Here is a 24,393-nt window from a genome sequence, read left to right as displayed (position 1 = left end):
GCTATGTCCAGGGCTGCTCTGTCTGCGCCACATCATCCACTCCACGGAAGCTGCCAGAGGGTAAGCTCCAGCCACTCACCATCCCCAACCGTCCATGGTCCCATATAGGGGTTGACTTCGCCACTGACCTACCCCTGTCCGAAGGTAACACTACTATTTTAGTTGTTGTTGATCGTTTCTCAAAATCTGTCAAATTAATTCCTCTAAAAGGTCTCCCCACGGCTTTTGAAACTGCACAAGCCCTGTTCCTGAACGTCTTTCGTCATTTTGGACTCCCGGAAGATATCATCTCGGACAGGGGTCCTCAATTCATCTCACGTGTGTGGCGAGGCTTCTTCAGACTTCTGGGAGTCAACGTGAGCCTCTCCTCCGGCTACCATCCGCAATCAAACGGCCAGACAGAGCGCAAGATTCAGGAGGTAGGACGTTACCTCCGGGCCTACTGCCAAGATAACCAAGAGCGCTGGTGTCAATACCTACCCTGGGCGGAATATGCCCAGAATTCCCTACGTCAGTCTGCCACCGGACTCACTCCGTTCCAGTGTGTGTTAGGGTTCCAGCCTCCGCTCTTCCCCTGGAACGGAGAGAATTGCGAGGTCCCGGCGGTGGACTTTTGGTTCAGGGAGAGTGAGAGGGTCTGGGACTCAGCTCATGTCCACCTCAGTCGCGCAGTAAGACGGTACCAACGTCACGCGGATGCCCGGCGCAGTCAACACCATCAGTACCAGCCAGGAGACCTCGTCTGGTTAAGCACCCGTGACCTCCGCCTGCGACAGGGCAGTAAGAAGCTGAGTCCCAGATACATCGGACCCTTCCCGGTGGCACGGCAGATCAACCCAGTCACCTACCGCCTCACGCTACCACCCACCTACCGCATTGCACCGTCCTTCCATGTTTCCTTACTCAAACCTTATACTAAACCTGTATCCTCTCCTTCCACAGAGCCCGTGGCACCCCCCCCCCTCCACCCGAGATCGAACCAGCCGACCAAATCTACCAGATCCGGGAGATCCTCAGCTCACGGCGGCGAGGCGGCCGTGTCCAGTACCTTATTGACTGGGAGGGATACGGTCCAGAGGAAAGATCCTGGGTCGAATGCGGAGATGTACTAGATCCCAACCTCCTTCGAGAGTTCCACACCCATCACCCTAACCTACCTGCTCCCAGGCCGCGCGGTCGTCCTCGCCGCCAGTCACGGACGCCAGGAGGCGCCCGTAGGGGGGGGGGGGGGGTAATGTCACATCTACACCCGGCTCCACCACGCAGTTCACCGCTACACGATCACCATCACCAGAATACTGAACACCTGTGCACAATCACCCGTCACCAGCTGAACCTCATCACCAGTCCCTACTTATACTCACCTCAAACAAACCTTCGGTGATCAGACCTCAAGGTTGCTCACCACGAGTCCTCTGTTCATCTTCCGCTGTCTGCTGCATTCTTCTGTCTGCCAGCCTGCCGTCATCTGCCCGTCTCCAGCCTCTCAGCACACGGAGTGCTTCCAGCTTCTAAAAGACTATATTCAGCTAAGCGTTGTTTATGTTCGGCCTTCTTCTCAGTCCCGAAGTGGCATTCTTACCTGAGCTGGTATTTACCTCTGTTGTATGCAATTGCCTAAGTTGTTTCATTAAAATACGCCACTTCTGTGAATTCTCTCTCTCTCTCTCTCGTTGTTCGTCAAACGTGACAGTTAGTGTATTGCTCATATATTCTTATCTGTTGTAACTGATCAACTGCAATTCTATAAATGTTTTGTTGATTGCTTTATTCTCGCTGCTCAAATATAATACCACTTTTATTGTTTGTAATTCTTTTTAGGATGTGTGATAGTATTTGAAAAATCTAAAAGTATTTGAAAAATCACAGTGACAATGAGATGATTTTATTGATTGCTTTTAGCTTATTTTACTTAGATTATATAAAAAAAAAGGGCTAATAGTCTGAAGTCTTCAAACAGGCGTCATTCTCCATTTTTGAATGAAAAAATTAATTGTTTATCACAATCATAGACAGTGTAGATTGATTAAATATTCTGCTGATATAATGGAATTCATTTCTCGTTTAATGGAAATGAGTTCATAGTTACTGCATGAGTACATTCACTGTGTCGTCTGACTGAGGGAGGTTTTTGTACGATGCTGTTTCACTGTGTGAACACTCTACTAGAAGCATAATACCCCATACAGTAATAATCTCCTATATCCTCAAGCTGGACTCCACGTATGTTCAGTGTAAATACATATCCAGAATAAGTTCCACTGAACCGATTTGAAACTCCAGATGCAAGGTAACTTGTTGTGTAGATCAGGAGTTTAGGAGCTTTTCCAGGTTTCTGCAGATACCAGCTCACGTCATAACCCATTCCAGAAGATGTAGTGCAGCTGATAGAAGCAGATTCACCTGCTTTAACAGACAGAGATTCAGGAGTCTGGACCTCTTGATGAGACACTGAGATAGAGATAAAAAAAAAAAAAAAGTTAATAGTTAATAGTTAATAGTTAATAGTTACGAGATAAAACTATTAACACAAACTTTGAAAAAAGAAACAACAACCTGATAATATAAAAATAACTTTTTACCTTGAGCAAGCAGACCCACTGTAGCCACAATTAGTAAAAGAGACATGATTGTATTGTGTGTCAGTGACTCTCTGAACACACACTGATCATCAGAGGAGTTTTGTGTGTAAAGCAGTAAACATGCAAAACAATCACTACACAACAGACTTCTAACCAGTAGGGTGCTGAATAATAAAAAAGACAAAATTCTGAATTAATCACATCTTAAATGTGAACCAAAAAAAAAAAAAAAAATTAATTTAAAAAATATATATAAAATAAAAATCATCAATTTTAGAAAATATTCTTTTCATACTGTAGATGTTGCTTTCAGAAAAATATGGTTGTGAAATATATGACAAAATCCACCAGTATTTCATTAAAGATATCTAAATGATGGAGAAACATTCAAATATACATGCTGTACAAAATAGGGGAGAGCAGGGACGGTTGCAACACTTTTTGTATTTCCTTCAGTTTCTCAGAGACTGTAATTGTAATGCAATAAAGTCATCTGTCATCTGTCATCTATTCACCCACATTGCTGCAACATGTGTACATATGATAATATACGTACAATTACCACTTGAATAGACAAAGTGAAATGTTGCAACTGACCCCACAACAGGGGACAGTTGCAACATTCATTAAAATAATTAAATCATTCTTAAATATCATTTTGCAGTTTCTTTATTTTATTTGTGAACAGACAGGGCCCTCAATAAGGTAAACTGGCTGTATAAAACCAAAGAAAAGTAATTGGAAAAACATTCTCAAGTAATAAGTAGACATTTAACCTATTCACAAAAAAGGAGAGGTACCTAACTATTGAAAGGGGTTCATAATTAATCCATAAAATTACAATTATGTAATGTTATGGCAAGCTTTTAAATCAATGTTGTGGTAAAGGACAGCACGTTGTGATGGTTGCAATGTGTTGCAACTGTCCCTACTAATAGCTGTGATAAAACTTGGTATATTAGCTTGACACATTATCATTGACACATGCTAGCTATGCCTATTAGAAGCTCAGAAAACACTGATTAAAATGTTACGTTTTTACAATACGTCACACAAATAACTTAGACACTATGACCAAAAATCTGATCTGTCAAAAAATACTTTTTTTACCATGAAAAATATTTTTTTGTAGAAGTAATGGTCACATGTGACTGTTTTTTTTTTTTTTTTCAGGAAGGATGAGGGGCCAGTAAAGCATGTGCAGTATGTATATCATCACTGTAGCTTATTCCTGCTTGAAGAAATAAGCCATGTTGCAACTGCCCCTCGTTGCAACTGTCCCCACTCTCCCCTAAAATATTATTTTATTTTTTTTTACATTGATTAAAATGTAACTGATTTATTTAATTAGCTTTATCTGAATGCTTTTTACTATCAGCTGTGAACAGAAAATCGGTTATTGTCAGTGTCATTTTTAGTGCAGGAGGTTTTTGTACAGCCGTTGATTGGTTTTGTATCACTGTGGTACACATTCGGTGGAGGCACTCGACTCTCAGTTGGAAGTAAGTACATTTATTTCTATTTTAAAAATAAAACACTACTTTGAAATAACGAGATAATTTGTTTATGTTTAAAATACATTTTAAAAATAATACCAATGACTAATATAACAATAAATCATTGTACATCATTGTTCTATTCTAGTGTGACAATTACGCACACTTTTCTTATTTCTCCTTCAGATCAGTTTAAAACAGCCACTTTTTTATTACTGGGCATTTTATCCATCTGTATGGTAAACAAACAATATGTTCATTCATTTAGCATGAAATAGAAAGCTAATGTCTGTGTGATTATGCAGTATTTTACTCACCTTTACAAATCTTTTTAACAGAGGCAAACAAGAAAACATTATATTTTATTACACATGAAAAGATAGTAGAACAGCTTAGGAGTTATGGAAAGTTCAAATTATTTATTATTATTAGTTGTTTTTAATGGTAAATGGAAATGGTAAATTAATCATTAAATGTTTGTAATAATTCTAGATTAATGAAAACGTTTTTAATTAAATGAATGTCATACTGTATGTGTCTTCATCTGATGTAGCTTTCAGTCTACACACAACTATAATTAACTCTAAGTAGCACAGTGAAATTTTAACAATAAATAATTGAATAATAATATGGACACACAAAAAATAGAAACCTGTAATAACAAAGATAACCATGCCTAGAGTTTAAACAGTGCTAGCAATGCCAAGATCATGGGTTTGATTCCAAGGGAAAGCATAAATTGATAAAGTAGGAATGCAATGTAAGTTGCTTTGCATAAAAGTGTTTGCCAAACGAATGAATCTAATATGATTTTATATGTGTGTGCATACTTGTTTTGATACTTCTGAGGACCAAATATTTTCACTTATATTGTGAAATACTTTGACCATCCACTAGGATATTTCACTGGTCTTCACTATTAAAAAGGTCTTGTAAATCAAAAATCATGTTTTTATTTAAATCTAGTGTCTGCACGTTTTTGTGATGGATATGTTTAGGAGTAGGTGGTAGAAAATATCATTAACCTGATATAAAATCAATCGATGTCTATGCAGTTTCCTCACTAAAGTAGCAAAGCAAACGTGTGTGTTTGTGTGATTGCATTTTACATTTTACAGGCTGTTGAATGTCAGTTCTGCTTGATTAACATTGAATCTCCTAAAGGGAAGTGAAAGACATAACAGTTTCCATCTCTCTCTCGCTCTCTCTCTTTAGCTGCGACTCGTCCCACTCTCACGGTGCTGCCGCCCTCCAGAGACGAGCTGCAGCAGGGTAAGGCTACAGTGCTGTGTGTGGCCAGTAAGGGATTCCCCTCTGACTGGAAGCTGAGCTGGAAGGTGAACGGCTGCGGCAGGAGCTCTGGTGTCAATCTGAGTCCCAGTCAGCTGCAGAATGATGGACTGTACAGCTGGAGCAGCAGCCTGAGCCTCACTGAGAGTGAGTGGAGAACAGCAACAACCATCAGCTGTGATGCCACACACCCGTCCCACAATGCAGTGACCAAAAGCCTCAACACACAGCAGTGCAATGATGACCAGTGAAATACATACATTGGCACACTGACCTAAATCAGCCGCAGCTCAACAACCAATCTTTTTAGGCTGTTAGTGTATTGCTCATATATTCTTTTCTGTTGTAACTGTACAACTGCAATGCTATAAACGTTTTGTTTATTGTTTTATTCTTGCTTGCCAAATAAAAGCATTTTATCTCAAATATAATACCACTTTTATTGTTTGTAATTCTTTTTAGGATGTGTGATAGTATTTGAAAAATCACAGTGACAATGAGATGATTTTACTGATTATTTTTAGCCTATTTTACTTAGATTACAAAAAAAAAAAAAAAAAAAAAAATAGGGCTAATAGTCTGAAGTCTTCAAATGGGTGTCATTCTGCATTTTTGAATGAAAAAATTAATTATCACAGTCATAGTGTAGATTGATTAAACATTCTGCTGATACAATGGAATTAATTTCTTGTTTAATGGAAATGAGTTCATAATTACTGCATGAGTACATTCACTGTGTCGTCTGACTGAGGGAGGTTTTTGTACGATGCTGTTTCACTGTGTGCACACACCACTATAAGCCCCCATACAGTAATAATCTCCTATATCCTCAAGCTGGACTCCACGTATGTTCAGTGTAAATACATATCCAGAATAAGTTCCACTGAACCGGTTTGAAACTCCAGATTCAAGGTTACTTGTTTTGTAGATCAGGAGTTTAGGAGCTTTTCCAGGTTTCTGCAGATACCAGCTCATGTCATAACCAATTCCAGAAGATGCAGTGCAGCTGATAGAAGCAGATTCTCCTACTTTAACAGACAGAGATTGAGGAGTCTGGACCTCTTGATGAGACACTGAGATAGAGATTAAATAATAATAATAATAAAAAAACTTTAATATAGTTAAGAGATAAAATATTTGTAATAAAAATTAAAACAAAGCACAAGCTTTGAAAAAAGAAACAACAACCTCATAATATAAAAATAACTTTTTACCTTGAGCAAGCAGACCCATTGTAGCTACAATTAGTAAAAGAGACATGATTGTATTGTGTATCAGTGACTCTCTGAACACACACTGATCATCAAAGGAGTTTTGTGTGTAAAGCAGTAAACATGCAAAACACTCTCTACACAACAGACTCCTAACCTGAAGGGTGCTGTATAGTAAAAAGACAAAATTCTGAATTAATCACATCATAAATGTGAACCAAAAAAATAATAATTAATTAAAAAAAAATAAAAATCATCAATTTTAGAAACTATTGTTTTCATACTCTAGATGTTGCTTTGAGAAAAATATGGTTGTGAAATATATGACAGAATCCACCAATATTTCATTAAAGATATCTAAATGATGGAGACAGGGGACAACAGGGGACAGTTGCAACATTCATTAAAATAATTAAATCATTCTTAAATATCATTTTGCAGTTTCTTTATTTTATTTGTGAACAGACAGGGTCCTCAATAATGTAAACGGGCTGTATGAAACCGAAGAAAAGTAATTGGAAAAACATTCTCAAGTAACAAGTAGACATTTAACCTATTCACTTAAAGGAGATTAGAAGCTCAGAAAACACTAATTAAAATGTTATGTTTTTACAATACGTCACACAAATAACTTTTATTATTATTTTTTTTTTTTACCATGAAAACTATTTTTTTGTAGAAGGAATGGTCACATGTGACTGTTTTTTTTTTTTTTTTCAGGAAGGATGAGGGGCCAATAAAGCATGTTCAGTATGAATGTCATAGCTGTAGCTTATTCCTGCTTGAAGAAATAAGCCATGTTGCAACTGCCCCTCGTTGCAACTGTCCCCGCTCTCCCCTAAAATATTATTTTATTTTTTTTACATTGATTGAAATGTAACTGGTTTATTTATGTAGCATTATCTGAATGCTTTTTACTGTCAGCTGTGAATAGAAAATTGGTTATTGTCAGTGTCAGTTTTAGTGCAGGAGGTTTTTGTACAGCCGTTGATTGGTTTTGTATCACTGTGGAGGACTTTCGGTGGAGGCACTCGACTCTCAGTTGGAAGTAATTTCTATATTATAATAAAACACTACTTTGAAATAACGAGAGGATTTGTTTATGTTTAAAACACATTTTAAAAATAATACCAATGACTAATATAACAATAAATCATTGTACATCATTGTTTTATTCTGGTGCAACAATTATGCACACTTTTCTTATTTCTCATTCAGACCAGTTTAAAACAGTCACTTTTTATTACTGGGCATTTTATCCATCTGAATGGTAAACAAACAATATGTTCAGTCGTTTAGCATGAAATAGAAAGCTAATGTCTGTGTGATTATGCAGTATTTTACTCACCTTTACAAATCTTTTTAACAGAGGCAAACAAGAAAACATATTTTATTACACATGAAAAGACAGTAGAACAGCTTAGGAGTTATGGAAAGTTCAAAATATTTACTATTATTAATTGTCCAGCCAGCAATGACATGTGGGGCCCAGATGAGGGCTTCATGGGCGGCAAATGTGGGCCCCATTATGGGCTTGCACCCGGGATCCACATTGGGGCCAGCCGTGGAAGCCCAGACGTACTAAAAGTGGGACCTGTAAGGGTACTGCATGGGTCTTAATTGGGCAATTCATGTCAGACCGATATGGGCCCCACCTGCCCAAATGGGTCCAAAGTGGGCTCTGCAACATGGCTACCCAGATGGGCTTTAAATGGGATCTGTAAGAGTCTTATGTGGGTCCTAACTGGGCAATTCATGCCAAACCCATTTGGGCCCCACCTGCCCAAAGGGGTTTAAAGTGGGTTTGCACCCGGGATCCACATGGGGGCCAGCCGTGGATGCCCAGATGGGTTTTAAGTGGGATCTGTAAGGGTCTTATGTGGGTCTTAACCGGGCAATACATGTCAGACCCATTTGGGGCCCACCAGTCTGAAGGGGTTTAAAGTGGGCTTGCACCCGGGATCCACACGGGGGCCAGCCGTGGATGCCCAGGCGGGTTTTAAGTAGGATCTGTAAGGTTCTTATGTGGGTCTTAACCGGGCAATTCATGACAGACCCATTTGGGCCCCACCTGCCCAAAGGGGTTTAAAGTGGGTTTGCACCCGGGATCCACATGGGGGCCAGCCATGGATGCCCAGGTGGGTTTTAAGTGGGATCTGTAAGGGTCTTATGTGGGTCTTAACCGGGCAATTCGTGTCAGACCCATTTGGGCCCCACCAGTCTGAAGGGGTTTAAAGTGGGCTTGCACCCGGGATCCACTTCGGGGCCAGCTGTGATTGCCCAGATGGGCTTTTAGGTGGACCTGTAAAGGGTCTTAACTGGGTAATTCATGTCAGACCAATTTGGGCCCCACCTGCCTAAAGGGGTTTAAAGTGGGCTTGCACCAGGATTCAACCGTGAATGCCCATATGGGCTTAAAGTGGGCTCTGTAAGGATCTTATGTTGGTCCTAACTGGGCAATCATGCAAGGCCTATCTAAGCCCAACCATGCCAAATGGTTTAAGGAAACAATCTAAGAAAAATTAAAAACGAAGAAGGAATATAAGTACAAGATAAATACAAGACACTTGATGCTTTGAACTGCAAGAAATATATTAAATTGAACAACAAAAATTATCTTTAAAAAACAATGTCACAACATACAGGTAAACTAAAAAATATATTTTTAAAAAATCTCTGAAAAAAAAAAACTCCAAAAAATACAATACAAAATACACTCATGATATATGACATTGAACAACAAACATAATCTTTAACAATTAAAATTTTACAACATACCGGTAAATAAATCAAAAATATATATTTTTTTAAAATCTCTGGAAAAAAGAAAACAAAACATCTCTCCAAAAAATACATCCAAATATACTCATGGCGTTTGTGTTGTCGATGTGCTTGCAGCCCCCACCCCCACCAGACCACGAGGCTCCAGCCTCAACGCCCAACTCAACTCAACTCGCCACTTTACCCAGTTGCACAATTGAACCTGTGACCCCGGCAGGCACCCCCCCATCATCCCGACCCCCACCCCAGAGAGTCCTCACTGCACGCTACCACCACCCTGAGACCAAGCCACCTAGAGGCGGTGGCCTCCACCCACAAGGTAGCTAAGGAGCCAACCTTACCCCCAGGACAAGCCCCCCACCACCACCCCACCAGGACCTGCAGATCGAGGTCCCTACACTTGTGTTCCCAGATCAAACCCATGCCCACTTGGCCCATAAATATGCCATGCAGGACCCATATATGTGTTCCCACATCAAACCCATGCCCACCTGGCCCATAAATATGCCATTCAAGACCCATATATGTGTTCCCAGATCAAACCCATGCCCACTTAGCCTATAAAAATTCTATGCAGGACCCATATGTGCGTTCCCAGTTCAAACCCATGCCCACTTGGCCCATAAATATGTCATGCAAGACCCATATTTGTGTTCCCAGTTCAAACCCATGCCCACTTGGCCTATAAAAATTCTATGCAGGACCCATATGTGCATTCCCAGTTCAAACCCATGCCCACTTGGCCCATAAATATGCCATGCAGGACCCATATATGCATTCCCAGATCAAACCCATGCCCACTTGGCCCATAAATATGTCATGCAAGACCCATATATGTGTTCCCAGATCAAACCCATGCCCACTTGGCCCATGCCTGTCCCTTATGGGGCCCATGTAATCAGCTCATATGGGCTTCCTATGTGGGACTCATACTACAAAACCTACATGGGACCCGCTGATTTCACCCAGCCAAAGCCCATGCCCACACAGTTCCCATGGAACCCGTAGTTAACCCATCTGGGCCCCACATGTCATTGCTGGCTGGTGTGATTGCATTTTACATTTTACAGGCTGTTGAATGTCAGTTCTGCTTGATTAACGTTGAATCTCTTAAAGGGAAGTGAAAGACATAACAGTTTCCATCTCTCTCTCTCTCTTTAGCTGCGACTCGTCCCACTCTCACGGTGCTGCCACCCTCCAGAGAGGAGCTGCAGCAGGGTAAGGCTACAGTGCTGTGTGTGGCCAGTAAAGGATTCCCCTCTGACTGGAAGCTGAGCTGGAAGGTGAATGGCTGCAGCAGGAGCTCTGGTGTCAATCTGAGTCCCAGTCAGCTGCAGAATGATGGACTGTACAGCTGGAGCAGCAGCCTGAGCCTCACTGAGAGTGAGTGGAGCAGAGCAACAACCATCAGCTGTGACGCTACTCACCCGTCCCACAATGCAGTGACCAAAAGCCTCAACACACAGCAGTGCGATGATGACCAGTGAAATACACACATTGGCACACTGACCTAAATCAGCCACAGCTCAACAACCAATCTTTTTAGGCTGTTAGTGTATTGCTCATATATTCTTTTCTGTTGTAATTGTACAACTGCAATGCTATAAATTTTTTGTTGATTGTTTTATTCTTGCTTGCCAAATAAAAGCATTTTATCTCAAATATAATACCACTTTTATTGTTTGTAATTCGTTTTAGGATGTGTGATAGTATTTGAAAAATCTAAAAGTATTTGAAAAATCACAGTGACAATGAGATGATTTTATTGATTATTTTTAGCTTATTTTACTTAGATTACATAAAAATAGGGCTAATAGTCTTCAAATGGGTGTCATTCTGCATTTTTGAATGAAAAAATTAATTATCACAGTCATAGACAGTGTAGACTGATTAAATATTCTGCTGATACAATGGAATTCATTTCTCGTTTAATGGAAATGAGTTCATAGTTACTGCATGAGTACATTCATTGTGTCGTCTGACTGAGGGAGGTTTTTGTACGATGCTGTTTCACTGTGTGCACACACCACTATAAGCCCCCATACAGTAATAATCTCCTATATCCTCAAGCTGGACTCCACGTATGTTCAGTGTAAATACATATCCAGAATAAGTTCCACTGAACCGGTTTGAAACTCCAGATGCAAGTTTACTTGTTGTGTAGATCAGGAGTTTAGGAGCTTTTCCAGGTTTCTGCAGATACCAGCTCATGTCATAACCAATTCCAGAAGATGCAGTGCAGCTGATAGAAGCAGATTCTCCTACTTTAACAGACAGAGATTGAGGAGTCTGGACCTCTTGATGAGACACTGAGATAGAAAAAGTTAAATAAAAAAAGTTAATAGTTACGAGATAAAATATTTGTAATAAAAATTATAACAAAGCACAAGCTTTGAAAAAAGAAACAACAACCTGATAATATAAAGAAATAACTTTTTACCTTGAGCAAGCAGACCCATTGTAGCCACAATTAGAAAAAGAGACATGATTGTATTGTGTGTCAGTGACTCTCTGAACACACACTGATCATCAAAGGAGTTTTGTGTGTAAAGCAGTAAACATGCAAAACACTCACTACGCAACAGACTTCTAACCAGAAGGGTGCTGAATAATAAAAAGAAAAAATTCTGAATTAATCACATCATAAATGTGAACCAAAAAAATAATAATTAATAAAAAAAAATCAATTTTAGAATTTTTTTTTTTTATATACTGTAGATGTTGCTTTGAGAAAAATATGGTTGTTAAATAAATGACAAAATCCACCAATATTTCATTAAAGATATCTAAATGATGGAGAAACATTCAAATATACATGCTGTACAAAACAGGGAAGAGCAGGGATGGTTGCAACACTTTTTGTATTTCCTTTAGTTTCTCAGAGACTGTTTGTATTAGAAAGCCAAAATTGTAATGCAGTAAAGTCATCTGTCATCCACTCACCCACATTGCTGCAACATGTGTACATATGATAATATACGTACAATTACCACTTGAATAGACAAAATGAAATGTTGCAACTGACCCCACAACAGGGGACAGTTGCAACATTCATTAAAATAATTAAATCATTCTTAAATATCATTTTGCAGTTTCTTTATTTTATTTGTGAACAGACAGGGCCCTCAATAAGGTAAACTGGCTGTATAAAACCAAAGAAAAGTAATTGGAAAAACATTCTCAAGTAACAAGTAGACATTTAACCTATTCACTTAAATAAAAAAGGAGAGGTACCTAACTATTGAAAGGGGTTCATAATTAATCCATAAAATTACAATTATGTAATGTTATGGCAAGCTTTTAAATCAATGTTGTGGTAAAGGACAGCACGTTGTGATGGTTGCAATGTGTTGCAACTGTCCCTACTAATAGCTGTGATAAAACTTGGTATATTAGCTTGACACATTATCATTGACACATGCTAGCTATGCCTATTAGAAGCTCAGAAAACACTGATTAAAATGTTATGTTTTTACAATACGTCACATAAATAACTTTTAAAAAATACTTCTTTTACCATGAAAAATATTTTTTTGTAGAATAATTGGTCACATGTGACTGTTTTTTTTTTTTTTTCAGGAAGGATGAGGGGCCAGTAAAGCATGTGCAGTATGAACTCATTTTTGAGTGAAAAAATTAATTATCACAATCATAGACAGTGTAGGTGGATTAAATATTCTGCTGATAAAATGGAATTAATTTCTTGTATAATGGAAATGAGTTCATAGTTACTGCATGAGTACATTCATTGTGTCGTCTGACTGAGGAAGGTTTTTGTACAATGCTGTTTTACTGTGTGAACACTGAAGCATCATAACGCCCCAGACAGTAATCTCCTATATCCTCAAGCTGGACTCCACGTATGTTCAGTGTAAATACATATCCAGAATAAGTTCCACTGAACCGATTTGAAACTCCAGATGCAAGGTTACTTGTTTTGTAGATCAGGAGTTTAGGAGCTTTTCCAGGTTTCTGCAGATACCAGCTCATGTCATAACCAATTCCAGAAGATGCAGTGCAGCTGATAGAAGCAGATTCTCCTGCTTTAACAGACAGAGATTCAGGAGTCTGGACCTCTTGATGAGACACTGAGATAGAGATTTAAAAAAAAAAAAAAAAAGTTAATATAGTTACAAGATAAAATATTTTGTAATAAAAATTAAATTAAAGAAACAACAACCTGATAATATAAAAATAACTTTTTACCTTGAGCAAGCAGACCTATTGTAACCACAATTAGTAAAAGAAACATGATTGTATTGTGTGTCAGTGACTCTCTGAACACTCACTGATCATCAAAGGAGTTTTGTGTGTAAAGCAGTACACATGCAAAACACTCACTACACAACAGACTTCTAACCAGAAGGGTGCTGAATAATAAAAAGACAAAGTGCTGAATTAATCACATCATAAATGTGAACCAAAAAAATTATAATTAATAAAAAAAAATTAAACATCATTTTTAGAAAATATTCTTTTCATACTGTAGATGTCGCTTTGAGAAAAATATGGTTGTGAAATATATGACAAAATCCACCAATATTTCATTAAAGATATCTAAATGATGGAGAAGCATTTAAATATACATGCTGTACAAAATAGGGGAGAGCAGGGACATTTGCAACACTTTTTGCATTTCTTTTCGTTTCTCAGAGACTGTTTGTATTAGAAAGCCAAACTTGTAATGCAATAAAGTCATCTTTCATCTACTCACCCACATTGCTGCAACATGTGTGCATATGATAATATACGTACAATTACCACTTGAATAGACAAAGTGAAATGTTGCAACTGACCCCATAACAGCTTAAATATTATTTTGCAGTTTCTTTATTTTATTTGTGAACAGACAGGGTCCTCAATAAGGTAAACTGGCTGTATGAAACCGAAGAATAGTAAATAGAAAAACATTCTCAAGTAACAAGTAGATTTTTAACCTATTCACTTAAATAAAAAAGGAGAGGTACCTAACTACTGAAAGGGGTTCATTAGGAATCCATAAAATTACAATTATGTAATGTTATGGCAAGCTTTTAAATCAATGTTGTGGTAAGGGACAGCATGCTGGGATGGTTGCAATGTGTTGCAACTGTCCCTACTAATAGCTGTGATAAAACTTGGTATATTAGCTTGACACATTATCATTGACACATGCTATGCCTATTAGAAGCTCAGAAAACACTAATTAAAATGTTATGTTTTTACAATGCATCACACAAATAATTTAGACACTGTGACCAAAAGTCTAATCTTTGAAAAAATACTTTTTTTTTACCATGAAAAATATTTTTATGTAGAAGGTCACATGTGACTCTTTTTTTTTCCAGGAAGCATGAGGGGCCAATAAAGCATGTTCAGTATGAATATCATCACTGTAGCTTATTCCTGCTTGAAGAAATAAGCCATTTTGCAACTGCCCCTCGTTGCAATTGTCCCCGCTCTCCCCTAATATGCTGCTGTATCTTACACAAATATTTATTATTAGCTAGAAGGCAAACTGTTGAATAATTTAATTTGATAAAACAATTTTCAGATATACAGATATACAAGTTACTGACAAGTTACAAAATCCAATAGACAAAAATTAGTGCATATTATTCATAGTGACCACTAAGATATACAGTATGTTCTCAGCTTGAACAGAGCTCAATAAATATACACTAACTCACACATTCACAGAAGAATGAATGAATGAATGAATGAATAAATGAATATGTACATTAAAAATGTGTGAAATATTATTAAAAATAATGAGTTTGAATTATGGAAATCACTATACAGCAGATGGATGATGGAATATAATGTATAAAAACACGGATGACTAATTATATTAAACAAAAACTTTGTGAGTGCTTGAGTGTCATAATTAATGATTGTTTTTGTTGTGCTGCTGTCTCACCCAAGGAGGTTTTTGTATGATGATTGTACACTGTGTGAACACCCAGTCTATGGTGCCAGAGACTCCCTTGTCATGTGCACTCTGACAGTAATAAACTCCTGAATCTTCAGGCTGGACTCCACTGATGGTCAGAGTAAAATCCATGTGGTTTCCACTTTCTCTGCCACTGAATCTAGAAGAAACACCTGAAGCTCTTTCTGATGTTAAATAGATCAGGAGTTTAGGAACTTCTCCAGGAATCTGATGGTGACAGGACATGCAATACTGAGAAGTATCTTTTTTAACACAGTCCACAGCTGGTTTATGATTACAGTTAATAGTGACAGTCTGATCAGCTTTCACTGTTTGATCTTCTGACTGAGTCAGAATGTAACGCCAAGCCAGCAGAGGGAGCCCTTACCCACGAACTGACTGTTGCTGCTCCCTCTGCTGCCTCGTTGGTTACTTCCTGTTTGGTGGCCATAAAAGGAGGCCTAAACCAAACAGAGACCGCGAAGTATTGTTTTGCTGTGTGGACTCCACTAAGCGGTTTCTCTTGTTTCATTACCTTGTTTTTGCCACGGTTTTGTTTCATGTCATAATTTTGTCTTGTTTTTGCCATAGTTTAGCTTAGTTTTCATAGCCTTGTTTATTTTGCTTATTTGGACTGCTCTATTTGGACTCATTGCCTGTTTTATTGGATTACGCTTTTGTCTTGCCTACGTTTCACTGATTGTTTGGTTATCGACCCTGCCTGTCTTGACTACGCTGTGTCATAATAGAGCTCGCATCTGGATCTTATACGCTTCCCACGAGTCCCGTTACAGAAATACTTCGCCACCCAAAGATCCAGCGGCTTTTGGACACAGATCATCATGGACCCGGTATCACGCCTCCTCTGTCTAAACCAAGGTAATCGGCCCATTGAGGATTATGTTGTGGACTTTTGCCAAATATGTCACTTGGTAAACTTTAATGATGTGACACTCAAGGACCTTTTTAGAGTAGGACTGACTCACCCCATTCGTTCTGGCCTGCCTGGAGGCAAAATTCACTGGACTTTGGAACAATACATTGATTATGTGTTATTGCTTGCGGGATCGTCTTTTACTGTTGGGATTGCGGATGAGGGACCCCGCAATCCTGCAGTAACCCCCACACCACAACCAGTTCACGTCACACCTGCCAAGCCAAAGCCTGCTCAAGTCCACAGCATCCACACCCTCAAGGCCAACAGACATCCCACTATCTACTGTGCTGCCTGTAATGGCAGTTGCCATTTTCAGTGTGTGGGCTGCACACTGTGCTCCAGAGGCCTCGTCTGTCCACGAGTCTGCTCCAGAGGCCTCGACTGTTCATGAGTTCATGCCTATACCTCCAGAGGTGTCCGCGTACGCTGTAGAACCTCCTATGGAGGTGGCGTCCATTTATGAACTCACTGCCATGTCTGTCTAAGAATCTGCGCCCATGCCTCCAGAGGTGTCAGCATATGTTGTAGATCCTCCTATGGGGGCGGCGTCCTCCCATGAACTCTCTGCCCATCATGCCACGGCCCAGGGGGCCTATCATGAACTCTCTACCTGTTATGCCACGGCCAAGGAAATCATCTGTGAACACACCGCTCTGCTATGGATGTCACTAGTTCCACTGTGGATATCTCTGCTCCTGTCTGCTCTGCCTGCCCTGCAATGGCTCCCTGTTCTGCCTGCTCTGCCTGCCTCGCCATGGCTCCCTGCTCTACCTGCTCTGCCTACTCCACCATGGCTTCCTACTCTGCCATTGCTTCACGGCCCAGGCCCTCCAGTGTTTTACGGGCTGCTACTGCTCCACGGCCCAGGTCCTCCAAGGTTCCACTGTCTGCCATTGCTCCACGGCCCAGGCCCTCCAGTGTTTCACGGTCTGCTACTGGTCCATGGCCCAGGTCCTCCAAGGTTCCACTGTCTGCCATTGCTCCACGGCCCAGGCCCTCCAGTGTTTCACGGTCTGCTACTGGTCCACGGCCCAGGTCCTCCAAGGTCACACTGTCTACCATTGCTCCACGGCCCAGGTCCTCCAAGTTTCCACTGTCTGCCACAGCTCCACGGCCCATGTCCTCCGAGGTTCCACTGTCTGCCACAGCTCCATGGTCCAGGTCCTCCAGTGCTTCACTGTCTCGCACTGCTCCATGGCCCAGGTCCTCCTGTGCTTCACTGTCTACCACTGCTCCATGGTCCAGGTCCTCCAGTGCTTTACTGTCTGTCCCTGCTCCACGATCCAGGCCCACCTCCTCTACATGGACCTGGCCCTCCGTCCCACCCCCTGTTTTGCCTCTGTTCCCCCACCCTCCTAGACTGTTATTGTTTGAGCGCCAGGGGTCGCTCCTGGGTTTCCTGTCCTAGCTGGATTCTGTAACGCCAAGCCAGCAGAGGGAGCCCTTACCCATGAACTGACTGTTGCTGCTCCCTCTGCTGCCTCGTTGGTTACTTCCTGTTTGGTGGCCATAAAAGGAGGCCTAAACCAAACAGAGACAGTGAAGTATTGGTTTGCTGTGCGTACTCTACTAAGCGTTTTCTCTTGTTTCATTGCCTTGTTTTTGCCACGGTTTTGTTTCATGTCATAGTTTTGTCTTGATCCATTGCCATAGTTTAGCCTAGTTTTCATAGCCTTGTTTATTTTGCTTATTTGGACTGCTCTCCGGTATTTGGACTCATTGCCTGTTTTATTGGATTACGCTTTTGTCTTGCCTACGTTTCACTGATTGTTTGGTTATCGACCCTGCCTGTCTTGACTACGCTGTGTCATAATAAAGCTCGCATCTGGATCTTATACGCTTCCCACGAGTCCCGTTACACAGAATCTGTCCTACAGAACCTGAAGAGACACAGAAAGGACTGTAGAATAATATAAAACTGATGAGCACATTTAAAAATCTAACACTTAATAAAATGTTTATAATCAATAACAAAGAACTTGACATGTAGATAAAAACATTTTATATATATATATATATATATATATATATATATATTTATAACAAAAATACAGCCAAGAGGAAAAGGCCATGTGTGACAAAGTTAGGATACACTATGAGTCAATTGCCTGCAGATCCACTTTTAGCAGCAATAACTTGAAGCATTCATTTTCTGTGTGACTTTATCAGTCTCTCACACCATTCTGGAGGAATTTGGACCACTCTTCTCTTCAACGTTGCGCCAGTTTATTGAGGTTTGTGGGCATTTGCTTATGCACAGCTTTCACCACAGCATTTGAGTCAGAATGAGCCATTGCTACACCTTGATTCTTTTCTTTTCAGCCATTCTGTTGTAGATTTGCTGGTTTGCTTGGGATCATTGTCCTGCTGTATGACCCAATTTTGGCCCAACTTTAGATGTCGGACAGATGCTCTCGCATTTGACTCCAGAATACTTTGACATACAGAGGAGTTCATGGCCAACTCAATGACTGTGAGGTGCCCAGGTCCTGTGGCTAAAAAACAATCCCAAAATGATCAGCCCTTCTCCAGCATGCTTGTCTTTTGGTATGAGGTGTTTGTGCTGATACGCTCTTTAGGTTTTCACCAAACATGGCGCTGTGCATTATAGCCAAACATCTCCACATCAGTCTCGTCTGTTCAAAGGACATTATTCTAGAAGACCTGTGTTTTATTCAGATGCAACTTTGCAGACCTAAACTGTGCAGCAATGTTTTTTTTTTTTTTAGATAGAAGAGGCTTTCTTCTGCCAAGCCTTCCAAACATGCCATTTTGTCCCATAATTTTGTAATGGTATTGTCATGAACTTTATCATTTAACATGTTAACTGAGGCCTGTAGAGTCTGAGGTGTAGTTCTTGGATTGTGTGCCATTTTCTCTGAACTTTACACAGTCTGATCTTGGGGTGAATTTTCTGGGACGTCCACTTCTAGAAGGAGAGGTGTCTGTTTTAAATGTCTTCCACTTGTGAATAAACTTCAAAATGTTTGGAAATGGCCATATTACTCTTCTCAGATTGATGGCAGCAACAATTGCTTCTCTAAGATGATTGCTGATGTCTTACCTTCTTGGCATCGTATTAACACACACCTGAAGGCTCCAGACTAGCAAACTGCCAATGCTTTTATAGAGGCACTCAGACTTGCTGATGATCAGTTAATCAAAGGTGTTTGATTAGCACTGTTATTGACCCTCTTAATTCCAATGTTAATAGTAAAGGGGGGTTGCACACCGAACGAGAAGCGCAGCGCCGCGTCGCGCAGTGGCCAGGACAACTCGAGGTATTGCACGCCGGATGCGCGCGAGCTCATTTTCCAATGAAGTTCTGAGCTGTAAGATGGGTGAGTTTTAACTAAATTTATTATTAATATTATTATAAATATATTATTTTAAATATTTTAAGTTTTGAACGTTAATCAATGAAAAGAATCTGATATGTCCGTTACTGTTTTTTTGTAGGCTATCTGTTACTAGGCAACTATGTTAGCAAAATAGTTTAGCTAAGGTTAGCTAGCCAACTTGAGCGAAAACGTAACCAAACACCTTGAAAAGTTTTTATTTCAGTGAGTTTAGGTTTAGGTTTCAGTTTATAATCCATTTATAATATCGATTTGATGAAAATAAAGAAAACCATAGTGTGGCCATTGAATGTTTGTATAGTCCTAGATAAATATACAGGGCTGTGTATTCCCTGGTAACCGATGACATCGGCAATCTTCCTCCATGCTGATGACTTCCTTATGTTATCTTTAAAGAAAGTATGGTTTGTTGCATATGTGACAGGGGATTTTGATTTACCACCAGGAACACATTTAGCGGGTTCACTTACTTTGTAGTTTATTCATTTAATGTTTTCAAAAGAATGTTTTGTTCTGAAAAGTTTTCCAAAAATGTACAAGAAACAGTTCCGGCTGACAGATTTCACAAAATAGACCGAAAAAAAAAAAAAAAAAAAAAAAAAAAAAAAAAGTAAAACAGTTTTCTGTAAGTAAAGGAAACAAAAACAGAGAAGGATACACGGAGCTGGGGATGCACTTTAAATCTCGCAGCTCTATATTTCCCTGTGTATGAGTATTTCCAATGCACTACACGCCTTAGCTTTACAGTCTGTTTGCGTGTAAGCAAAATCAAACTTTTATCCTTCAAAACACGGCACTACAAAAACACAGCCGTCACCCAAAATTACAAAAAGAAAATACTGCAAAACAAAAATAAATTATACAACACCGGAATGCTGTTGTACACTACGGAGAATCTACCCGCAAATGCACACGGTACAATACGGCAGTGGGAATACTGTACAAAAGAAACAAAACACCATAAGTACATTATAACATTACCCACTTACATATCACTTGTGAAAAATAGAAGAAAACAACAGTCACATAATGATGAGCTCCTATTTCACACCTCACATTTACTTAATGAGAGCTGTAATCCCCCCACATATTGCTGTAAACTGTGTAGATAATCAGATAAAGTATCAATCACATGAAAACACATGAAATATTTGCGAAAAGTAGCAGTGGAAGATATTTTAAAAAGGCACAATTGAACAGGCCTACACCGCATGGTGCGACGTCATACCATCGTACCTCGTACACGATATAACTTCACAAATACAACATCTCTTTGAAACAACACAACGGAATCTATATCCAGAAAGGATATTTAACAAGAATATCAGCAGGAAATACCATATTTACCGTTGGATGGTCTTAAATACGTCAACGATTAAGGAGAGTGCGCGTCTCCCCTCGCACCGCTCGCTGCGCGTCACTTACAATCTCTGAGGACGACAGCGCATGCGCATTCCCCAGGCGTAATGCATACAACACCACCTACTGACGACTCAAGGGAAATACAGGTAGTCACTGTCTCTTTTGATTTGGGCAATTTACAGAAAGCAGCAAATAAGATAAAATAGAGAAACCAACTTCTATAGTTTTTACCACTCGGTTACACATATAATTCTTGGTATGTCCCTACTTCGTTGATAAGTTTTTCGTCGTCCATAGCGCTCCGCTACACCGCTATTTCAATTACCTGAAGTGACGGTTGTGACCTTTTAAATCCAGTAGGTGGCAGTCAAAGACAGTGAATGTAATCACGACAGGCAAATGTTACATAGGAGGTTATATTTTGCGTATGTAAAAATGTCTCAAGAGAAAAATAAAATATGAAACAAAACTACGATTATGCAATTAATTCTGCAGGTTTACATTTTTTCAAGCTGTAAACCTAATGTAAGTAAACAGTAAAATCAGTAAAATCAATCAAATGTATTTTTGTTCAATAATATTTTTTCTTTTTTTCTGTGGTGTTTTGAGAGAATTTTATGATAATAATTAATATTTATGCAATAATTATGATCTATTTTTTCCCTTTGAATATAATAGAACATTTTTATATATATATAATTTTTATTATTTTTTAATTAATGCTGTATTTCAGTTTAAAGTAGAGACCTGGCCTATAGAAAACAATTTTTTGAAGTCAGATTGGTGCCATCTGGTGGTGTAGTGAGCATAATTATCAAGCAATATCATATTTTAACCACTAGATGAATGTACTGCTCTCTGTTGAAGGGCTTGTGAATTCTAGTTGTTTTTGCACATATTTGCCTTTGCCTTTTCAGGTTGTGGATTTTAATATATCATATGAGATTATCAAAGACTATTTTTTTTTATTATTTGCCAAGTTTTTTGTTTGTTTGATTGGTTTAACTGGTAATTTGAAGCGCCAGTTTTACTTTATAATACAGTCAAACCTGAACATTGCATTAGAAAGAGAACCAATGGAAAGCATTTTGTTACCCATTGTTTTAATTCTAACTTAATAAAAATGCAATTCTTTCAGTCATAACAATTTTTTTATTTTGAACATTTCATTAAAATTATTTTTTGTAAAATTCAATGAACAATAACTCTTCTGTTACAGTCTCATATTTCCCTGTGTGTGTGTGTGTGTGTGTGTGTGTGTGTTCAAGAGAGAGACATGGTGTGTGACTTTTGCATTTTGGATCCAATGTCTCCCTTTTATTTGATTAATTGATTTTGTTTCACATATTCTCACATTTCTCTGTTACAGTCTCACCAGTCTCATATTTCCCTATGTGTGTGTGTGTGTGTGTGTACTTGTTTTTGCTACATAGTGGGGACCAAATGTCCCCACAATGATAGTAAAACCTGAAATTTTTGACATTGTGGGGACCGGCCTGCGGTCCCCACAATGTTAAAAAATGATTAAAAATAGTAAATGATGTTTATCTGAAAGTGTAACGATGCAAACATGTTTTCTGTGAGGGCTAGGTTTAGGGTTAGGGTTGGGTTAGGGGATAGACAATATCGTTTGGTCAGTACAAAATCTATAGAAGTCTATGGAAAGTCCTCACAATTCACAAAAACAAACATGTGTGTGTGTGTGTGTGTGTGAGTGTATTGTAGTGTTTTGCACTACTGATGTTTTAGAGAGTCACCCCTTCACTGTTGTGTGCTTTTTTTTTCTGGATTGTGGCTGATTTGTAGATTGTATGCACAAAAAACTCTGTATTTTCATATCTTTGCCAATTTCCCATTCATTTTCTATGGCCGGTCATTTTGACCCGAAGGCCCTGAGTGTGACTATTTTTTTTACGACCACTTAGACTTTTCAAATCCTGTCCCCAATTTTTTTGTGTGTTCATATACCAAGAACCATAAAAGTCACTGAGTTTCGTACCATTCCGATGAAGCTACGATTTTTAATTATTTTTTTATTTAAAAAATTCCGGTCAGAAGTGACCGAAGAACCCCAGAGGGTAAATAGAAAACTATGCAGAGTGCGCTCTGTGGCGCGGCAGGAATTTGAACAGCGTTCTGAGTCCTAGCTGGGCGCCGCGGACAGACGCCGAATGGCGCCGCCGGTGTGCGTATACTCATAGAAAACTGTGTTCGATTTTTAAAGACGTGGCGCGACGCGAAGCGGCGCTGCGCTTCTCGTTCAGTGTGCGATCCTAACTTTGTCACACATGGCTTTTCCATTTTGGCTTTATTTTGGTTCAGTAAATAATGACGGTGTAATTTGTCATGTGTTGTTGTTCATCTGAGGTTTTATTTTCAAAATTTTAAGACCAGCCAAGGACCAGTTTTTTTTAATGATGTCCTAATACGTAAAACCATGGAATTCAATAGGGTGTCCTAACTTTTTCACATGACTGTATTTATATATATATATATATATATATATATATATATGTGTGTGTGTGTGTGCGTGTGTGTGTGTGTGTGTGTGTGTGTGTGTGTGTGTGTGTGTGTGTGTGTGCATTTTTAAATGTAAAAACAGTACAGAATTTACATGAATTATAAACTAAATCTTTATTTCAGAACCTGTGGAATTTTCTCTAAGTCAGCTGATGATATGAATTTCTATATACTTACTCCAGGTGCAGGTTGTGAGTGTCCAAATAATGAAGGCTATTAAAGTCATGTTTGCTTTAGGGTCTGTTATGATGACGGAGAGCTGTCAGTCATAAAACCTTAGACAAATATATAAAGTACTCCAGAGCACTGAAGTATGCAGCTCAATGCAAAGTGTCTTCACAATGTAAATGTTTCTTTTTTTCTGAGAACAAAAACTTCTTGTACTGCCAAGAAACATATTTCAATAAAAATAAGTCCAATTTATTTATTTATTTGTTTATTTATGGACATTTTTAACATTTTAATGAACGAAGTTATTCATCAGTAAAAGCTATTAATCAATATAATTAATTTTATTGTTGTTCAGCGGTAACATTGAGGGTTTGTTGTCATTTTGCATCGTTGTAATTCTGCTATACAAATCTCCTAAACCAGAAAGTTGTTCAGAGTAGTTATATTTTACAGTCATAGGACTTCATTGTGGGAGACTGAAGAAAACAAGCTCATGTGAAAAAGTTTTGCAAAATTCACACACGCTGAGTTAATGTTCAAGGTGTTCTAAATAGACTCCATAATTCACTATTCCCTGCATTAGTCCACTCATGTTTTGCATATTTTGCCAAAGTCCCCACCACTTTTTGGAAGCCATTAGGCCTAGGGAAAGTATAACGCAAAGTAAAAGCCTCTCCAATCCGTTGTTCTTCATAATTTATTTAATTCACATAACATACAATACATTTGCGCCAGTCAGGCAGGCCTGATCTATAAACCTTTCATGTACATAT

At 39.0% G+C, this 24,393-nt stretch overlaps 5 gene segments (V, D, J or C); 2 read left to right on the top strand and 3 right to left on the bottom strand.

The window, feature by feature from the left end:
- Nucleotides 1–2,051: 2,051 nt before the first annotated feature.
- On the bottom strand, nt 2,052–2,706 carry LOC127157827 (Ig kappa chain V region 120-like). The segment is given in 2 exon segments: nt 2,052–2,451; nt 2,583–2,706. Coding segments are annotated over 2 exon segments (351 nt in total).
- A 1,072-nt stretch (nt 2,707–3,778) lies between these two features.
- On the top strand, nt 3,779–5,788 carry LOC127157826 (Ig lambda-2 chain C region-like). The segment is given in 3 exon segments: nt 3,779–3,785; nt 3,971–4,084; nt 5,294–5,788. Coding segments are annotated over 3 exon segments (447 nt in total).
- A 354-nt stretch (nt 5,789–6,142) lies between these two features.
- On the bottom strand, nt 6,143–6,640 carry LOC127157825 (immunoglobulin kappa variable 1-6-like). The segment is given in 2 exon segments: nt 6,143–6,441; nt 6,583–6,640. Coding segments are annotated over 2 exon segments (345 nt in total).
- A 2,807-nt stretch (nt 6,641–9,447) lies between these two features.
- On the top strand, nt 9,448–10,919 carry LOC127157824 (Ig lambda-2 chain C region-like). The segment is given in 2 exon segments: nt 9,448–9,679; nt 10,522–10,919. Coding segments are annotated over 2 exon segments (558 nt in total).
- Nucleotides 10,920–11,185: 266 nt separating this feature from the next.
- LOC127157828 (Ig kappa chain V region 3368-like) lies at nt 11,186–11,885 on the bottom strand. The segment is given in 2 exon segments: nt 11,186–11,669; nt 11,801–11,885. Coding segments are annotated over 2 exon segments (345 nt in total).
- Nucleotides 11,886–24,393: the final 12,508 nt, after the last annotated feature.

The sequence above is a fragment of the Labeo rohita genome, unplaced genomic scaffold, assembly GCF_022985175.1.
Source record: "Labeo rohita strain BAU-BD-2019 unplaced genomic scaffold, IGBB_LRoh.1.0 scaffold_1210, whole genome shotgun sequence".
NCBI lineage: Eukaryota > Metazoa > Chordata > Actinopteri > Cypriniformes > Cyprinidae > Labeo > Labeo rohita.
This window is presented reverse-complemented; position numbering and strand designations above follow the sequence as displayed.